Below are 7,500 nucleotides of genomic sequence, written 5' to 3' on the forward strand. Positions count from 1 at the left end.
TACAGCTATTGGGTCCTCTGCGGTACTTTCACTTTTGCTTCTTTCCGGTTTTTACGGAAATGCTTACCCGAAACAGAAAAAAAAAATACATGGAAAAAATATAGTCAGTGCACATTATATACTTCTATATGCATACACATGATTGAAATAAACGAGCATGACAAGGAAAAAGCGCAACTTCTGTTTATTTTTTTATTAAATACTCTGCAATGAAAGACACCCATCGGCTCATTTGCAAGCAAATTAATACAAACATTCGTTATGACATCACAGTACAAATGGGCATTTAGTGAGCAATGATATTATTCGTCAAGCAATTAAAATATACAAGACCTACCCATGGGAGTATCACCTTAAGTATCGCAAAACATAAAAGTAAATAATTGTTTCAAATATTTCAATGCATATCCAGGAACATATGGCTTCACGGACCTCAGTAGGAAGGGAAGTGATAAAAAAAAACTTCGATAATCTTATCATAATATTCATTAGCTGATCCGTTGTGTCATGATAAAAAGGCATTAAGTTAAAAAGTCCTATATTTTGTCTTGTTTTTACATATATGTATATAACACGTTCCTAAATCTTCTGCGCGCGTGGACTAACTGAAAAGGAAACAGTTGTACGAGAATCTACACAACTCTATATACAAAATCTCTCTCATCGTTAACATACCAAACTAGTGAATCATTGATATATCACAAAATCGCCAGCGGCTTAATATTGGCAACCTGTATTGACCAACGGAAAATAAAACAGGAAGATAAATCCTCTTCTAAAGTTAACCTAAGGCTGGCGTAAACACATTTGCCACCGTTAGGGGAGGCGGCCGGAGAAGCAGGTCCCTGTGTGCACAGTGCTGAACGTGAGGGTAAGAACAGGTTTCTCTAATTTAATCGTAACAGCTGGGTCCTCTTATCTTCTATGTGACAAGCTGGATCTCTTTATTTGTTTTGAGTACTATATAATTACCATGTGTAGATGAAACTATGAGTTCATGAATTCTACTGAGTGAAAGTGAATATCAAATATGTATCAAACGCGCTAATCATATTCGCCCATAACACGGCAATTCGTAAACATACAATGAAAATGATTAATGAATTATAAATTGCGATCTGACAAATACAAAAAGGAAATAGATACAAGAGTGAATGATGGCTTTATGGCACTTAAACATCAGGATAGCATCAGAATAAACATTTAACCAATAACACAACACTGAAAGATAAAAAAGGAAATATATAATTCTGAATCCCTCGTGATGCTTTCACCTACGAATTCAAACACTGGCAAACAAGTGCGCTGTAAATGACTTTTTGAGAATAAACTCCCTACAAATGGTTTCGTTTCTCGTGTTTATAGAATATATAATCGTATAATGCGAATCCCCGTGAAACAGAGGTATGTACATTGTCTACTCGTTCTTTTATGGAGGTGAAAGTAAACATCAACACCACTGGGGGCGAGAGAGAAGTTTGGCAACGTAAATTACTCATTAGATGGTTTTACTACTGTAATAAAATAAAACCCGCATACGAGATTTTCGTGTTGAAATCCTCTTTATCTTAGAATCCCTCACGGACGACGTACATTGTGTCTGCGTTGCAATACTTATGGCTGGGAATATTGCACATCACACCTAAGGCAATCTCACCGGTTCCACATCACTCGATTTCGGAAATTTGGAACAGATTTGTGAAAACAAGCGTCTCATATACAAAAAATGTATACTTAGCACATTAAACATATCACCATACCTCCTTTACTACTTCTAGAGTTACACATTTATCTATACACATTTCATATAAGTTAATTATCAAAAGTATTTGTTTAGGTTATGGTAATATAACCTAGAGTATGAAATATATTCTATATAATATGTATACATACTTTCAATGTACATATGCACTTTTCGTCTTAGTGTTCTTATATCTTAGAACATAAATAAAATATAATTTTCCGTTAACCTTCGAGGACGCAATTAACATTTTCCCCATAACTTGAACGAGGGAAGGGAATCTCACCCCTCGCTTGTCGAGAGATCATGTCGGTATGTGAACGTGCGCGGGGCGTGTCCCTTGACAGACGCCGGACGGACGGCTTGGCGACAGGGCTTCTGTGGCAAATTCTTGGTCCTTAGCCCATAGATGTGGTAGTTTCGCGGAGGCGCAACTATGCTCATGTATTAACACGTCACCTCCTAGAACAGAACTCAAAACTGCCATCACGCTGTCGTCAAATATAAGCCGGGAAATGAGCTCGACAAGAGAATCGAGGCTGGCCACCGAAGTCTGGTGGAACCGCAGCTGCTCCGATCGAACGTCACCCTAGTCCGTCAGCTCGATCTTGATGACACGTTCCTTCTGCAATACAAGTGTGCTTGTGTTAGGTGGCATGTTGAACGTATATAAGGATTATAGCTAAAGCTTACTCTGATAAAGGTAAAATATGCTGTTTCATTTCAGTAACGACGTCACCTTTAGGGTTTAAAGCTGTTGTTTTTGTTATCTTTTACTATGATAATTGTTATGATAATTTTTTATAAGAAACAGGACAAACAGTTCTCAGTGTAATATTCTTATCGTTATCTTTTAAAGAGATTTTGTTGCTGATAGGAATTTATTTAGCGTGATTGTTATTAAGGCCTAATCATAATTTTTAATATATCATTCTTACTGTCAACTACATCTTAATTTTACTCGTTTAATCAGACTTGCTATCAGCATATCATTGAAACAACAATGAATAGAATGCATATAAGTGCAAATAATGAATACGAAAACAATGTGATAATAATAATACAAATGTTCAATGTCATTATATCCGTTTCTCTTATTACTGTTATCATTATACCTGTAGAAAGAGTAATTATATCAAGGCATAATGAGAGTAAAACCCACATCACGGTGAAGAAAACTGACACATTCCTGTTCCTAATGAGACCCAAGTTATCATTACTGGCATGATTACATCAGTCACCTTGTATGGTTATAAGCGCAAAAGTTTATTAAACACAGGCAGTGATCTCTATACCTAACGCTGTCACTATGGTGGTTATCAATATCAGCGTTACTATCACTTTTATTCACACCATAAATACCATACCATAATATGACTAATTTAAATCGAATTTTACGAACAGTAGCTACACAACTGCTTAAGCATACCATGAACTGGAAATCACAACACAGGCAAAGAAAACGGAACCGGTAATCAGACTCTCCCAATCTTCGCCGCACCAACCTTTTTCGGCACATAAACGGTGAGGATTCCGTCCCTGGAGAGCGCCGAGTCGATGTCCTCCTCTCGCGTGTTGCGGGGGATGTGGAAATTCCTGCAGAAGGTCCTGGTGCTCGTACTGCTTCCCTGCTTTGTCTCGACGCGGCCCTTCACCGTAAGAGCTTTGTCGTCCTGCAGGACTTCGATTTCGCCGGGCACGTACTCCTCCACGTCCATCACCAACTGCGGACAAACAGGAAAGATAAAGGCGCGTGTTGTTTGCTAGTTGTACACAATACTAACGCAAATGTGTTTATTTGGAGTAAATGAAATACAAGACAAACTGCGAACATACTATACTGCGTTGCAAATGTTTGTCGAGATATATTCACAGACTTTGATATATGGCTTGTACATATACGTATCCATGAAGTGCACAGATATATAGATAGATAGATAGAGAGAGAGATAGAGAGAGAGATAGAGAGAGAGAGAGAGAGAGAGAGAGAGAGAGAGAGAGAGAGAGAGAGAGAGAGAGAGAGAGAGAGAGAGAGAGAGAGTGAGAGAGAGAAAGAGTGAGAGAGAGAAAGAGAGAGAAAGAGTGAGAGAGAGAGAGAGAGAGAAAGAGTGAGAGAGAGAGAGAGAGAGCAAGAGAGAGCGAGAGAGAGCGAGAGAGAGAGAGAGAGAGAGAGAGAGAGAGAGAGAGAGAGAGAGAGAGAGAGAGAGAGAGAGAGAGAGAGAGGGAGAGAGAGAGAGAGAGAGAGAGAGGAGAGAGAGAGAGAGAGAGAGAGAGAGAGAGAGAGAGAGAGAGAGAGAGAGAGAGAGAGAGAGAGAGAGAGAGAGAGAGAGAGAGAGAGAGAGAGAAGAGAGAGAGAGAGAGAGAGAGAGAGAGAGAGAGAGAGAGAGAGAGAGAGAGAGAGAGAGAGAGAGACGTAGATAACCTTGTCTCCGTCGGCATTTCCTTTGATTGGCTCTAACACCCGACAAGACGTGACGCCAAGCATTCTTGGCCTCAAGCAAACCATGCAAGGACTTCACGCAAACTTGATTTTCAAAGAAACGTACACACTCCATTGCTCCAAGAGGACAAGAAACGTTAATTATATCAACATAGAATGAGTAATGTGAAGCACACCGCATGAATTGACACTGACGCTTTCATACAGATATGCATCTATACAGAGAAACACACACATACACACACACACACACACACACACACACACACACACACACACACACACACACACACACACACACACACACACACACACACACACACACACACATACACACACACATTCTCACACACACACACACACACACACAGTGCATATATATATATATATATATATATATATATATATATATATATATATCTATATATAAGTGTGTGTGTGTGTGTTGTGTGTGTTATGTAGTAATTTGTCATTTTAATATTATATATAATAAAAATAATAATAATAATGATGGTGATGATGATCATGATAATAATAATAATGTAATGATACTGATGATGATTATGGTGACAACAACAACAATAATGATAATGACTTAAGCATATGCTTCACGCCAACAATATAAATATGCCACACGCAGGCTCGGTTCTGACGCTGAGTAGGAGAAGGAGCTAACTTGGGTCAGATCTGGCTCATATATGTTCTGCTGTAAGGTGTGAATGCTATTTGTGACGCCGTTCGAGCGTTGTGATTTTACATGATAAATGGAATTTGAAAACGAAAATGGTGTGTGTATAGCACTGTTTTTTAAATATCTATTTTAATGTTTAACGGATTAAACCTTGCCAGACAATGTAATATACTCAATCACAAACTAATGAAATTAAAGATGATACCGCGATTTTTTCGCCACTCCTACAGCATACTCGACAGATGTAAACATTTCTTAGCTGCCAAATGAATAATGATCAAAGAAATCTAGCCTTAATTCTTAGATAGATATAGACTCAATTCTTTAAAAACTCTAGACTTGATTCATAAATAAATCTCGACTCAATCCTTTAAAAAAAATCTAGACTTGATTTTCAAACAAATCTAGACTTAATTCTCATGTAAATCTAGACTTGATTTTTAAACAAATCTAGACTTAATTCCTATGTAAATCTAGACTTAATTCTTATGCAAATCTAGACTTAATTCTTAAATAAATAGATGAATTCCTGAAATCGAAAGCGCCATTCGTCGATATCCCAGCCTCCGGAATCTTCGACGAGACGGCCGGGCGCGTAGACCTACGGCAGGGCAGGTGTGACGCTGGGGTGTCCTCGAGGTCAGAGCCATGTATGGTGGGCGGGCCATGACCACCACGCCCAGGGACATCCTTCACCGCGCAGTCATCTTCCTCTTTCCTCATCGCCTTTCTCTTTCCCTCTTATCCTCCCTCTACTCGTCTCTCCCTTTATGTTTCTGTTTCTTCTGCCATTATCGCTGTCTTGTTCTGTCTGTCTGTCTGTCTGTCTGTTGTCTGTCTGTCCGTCTAGTGTCTGTGTCTGTGTCTGATGTCTGTCTCTGTCTCTGTCTCTGTCCTGTCTCTGTCTCTGCCTCTGCCTCTGCCTCTGCCTCTGTTCTCTGTCTCTCTGTCTCTGTCTCTCTTTCTCTCTCCTCTCTCTATCTCTCTCCCTCCTCCCTTTTCCCTATCTCCCTCCCCACCAACCAAACCCTCCCCTTTCAACCAAACCCAACCCCCCCCCCCCCACTCCCCCCCTTCCGATCCTCCCAAATTAAACTCACCCCTCCCCCCCCTTTCTAAAAACCCCCAACACCCCTCCCCCCCCCCCCCCCCACCCCCAAACCCCCTCCCACTCCTCTCCTCCTATCTCCCTACTCTCTCTACTCTCTCTCCTCCCCTCTTATTCTCTTCACTCTCTCTCCCCCTCTCCCCACACTCTCCCCCCCCTCACACACTCCTCTCTCTCCTCTCTCTTCTCTCTATAAATAATAATATAAATAATATAAAATCATAAAATCTTCCTCTCTTCTCTCTCTTTCCCCTTTTCTCTCTCCACCCTTCCTCTCTCCTCTACTCACCTCTCTCCTCCCTCCCTCTCTCACCCCTTTCATCCACCTTCCTCATTTTACACCCCTCCTCCTCTCTCTCTTTTTCTCTCTACTCTCTTCTCACTTCCTCCTTTCCCACTCTCTCTTTTCCCTCCCTCTAACTTTCTTCTCCTACCCCTCTCCACTTCCACTCTCATTCCCACTCTCCCCCCCCTACCCATTCTCTCCTCCTCTTCCTCACACCACTCACTCTCTCTCTCTCTCCTCTCTCTCTCCTCTCTCTCTCTCTCTTTCTCCTCTCTCTCTCTCTCTTCTCTCTCTCTCTCTTTCTCTCTCTCTTTCCTTCCCCCTCTCTCCTCTCTCTCTCTCTCTCTCTCTCTCTTCTCTCTCTCTCTCTCTCCTCTCCTCTCTCTCTCTCTCTCCCCTCTCTCTTCTTCTTCTCTCCTTCCCTCCTTCTCTTCTCTTCTCCTCCTCTCTCTATTTTCCTTCCTCTCTCTCTTCTTCTCCTCTCTTCTCGCCTTCTCTCTCTCTTCTCCTTCTCTCTCTCTCTCCCTTCTCTCCCCTCTCCTTCTCTCTCTCTCCTCCTCTCTTTTCTTTCTTCTCTCTCCTTCTCTCTCTCTCTCCCTCCTATTTTCCCTCCCCTATTCCTCCCAAATTCCCTCCCTATCCCTCCCTCCCCACCGATTATCTCCCTCCATTCTTCTTCCCGCCCATACTCACTTTTAAAAGAAAATGAAAGTACTTGCTTCCTTTTTCGGCTCAAAGGCGTTTGGGATTTTAGGAGGAGAAAGCCAGATGGAATCGCACCGTTTCGGGGATGGGAGTGAAGGATAATAAAAAAAACAAGGTAAATTTAGGTGATGCCCTATAATATGTTAAACTGATCACCAGAAAGGAAGTCATTCCGGGGGAAAAAAGGCAAAAATTTTTTTTTTGAATGAAACCAAAGAACATTACATATGTATCTGGGGAGGTAATTATAAGATGTAAAAAAAACTTTATAACCCGAGCCAAAAGAGTAATTGCGAGCCACGAAATGAATATACCTATCGCCGTACAAACCTATCGAGGGGGGAAAAATGACCCGGGGGCGTCTGCTCAACCATGCCGACAAGCCACGTGACCTCAAGCGCTAAAGGGAAGCCCCTGAGCGTCGAAGGATTTTTTTTTTTTTTTTTTATATAAATAGTCCCGTGATAACGCCTTGGCTGAAAAACAAATCGTCGAGAACATGCTTATGGGGTTGAAACTTCCTTCTCTT

At 41.2% G+C, this 7,500-nt stretch overlaps 1 protein-coding gene across 4 annotated transcripts in view; it reads right to left on the minus strand.

Moving 5' to 3' along the window:
- Positions 1-178: 178 nt before the first annotated feature.
- The window catches only part of LOC125036335 (serine/arginine repetitive matrix protein 2-like), a 76,316-nt gene continuing 68,994 nt past the window's right edge, over positions 179-7,500 (minus strand). For all 4 annotated transcript variants that reach the window (XM_047628885.1, XM_047628884.1, XM_047628886.1 and 1 more), the window contains 2 exons: positions 3,247-3,465; positions 179-2,366 (listed from right to left, as the gene is read on the minus strand). In XM_047628885.1, coding sequence (XP_047484841.1) covers positions 2,331-2,366; positions 3,247-3,465 — 255 coding nt within the window. In that variant the 3' untranslated portion in view covers positions 179-2,330. The remainder of the gene's footprint in view (positions 2,367-3,246; positions 3,466-7,500) is intronic.

This window comes from Penaeus chinensis, chromosome 21, assembly GCF_019202785.1.
Source record: "Penaeus chinensis breed Huanghai No. 1 chromosome 21, ASM1920278v2, whole genome shotgun sequence".
Lineage (NCBI taxonomy): Eukaryota > Metazoa > Arthropoda > Malacostraca > Decapoda > Penaeidae > Penaeus > Penaeus chinensis.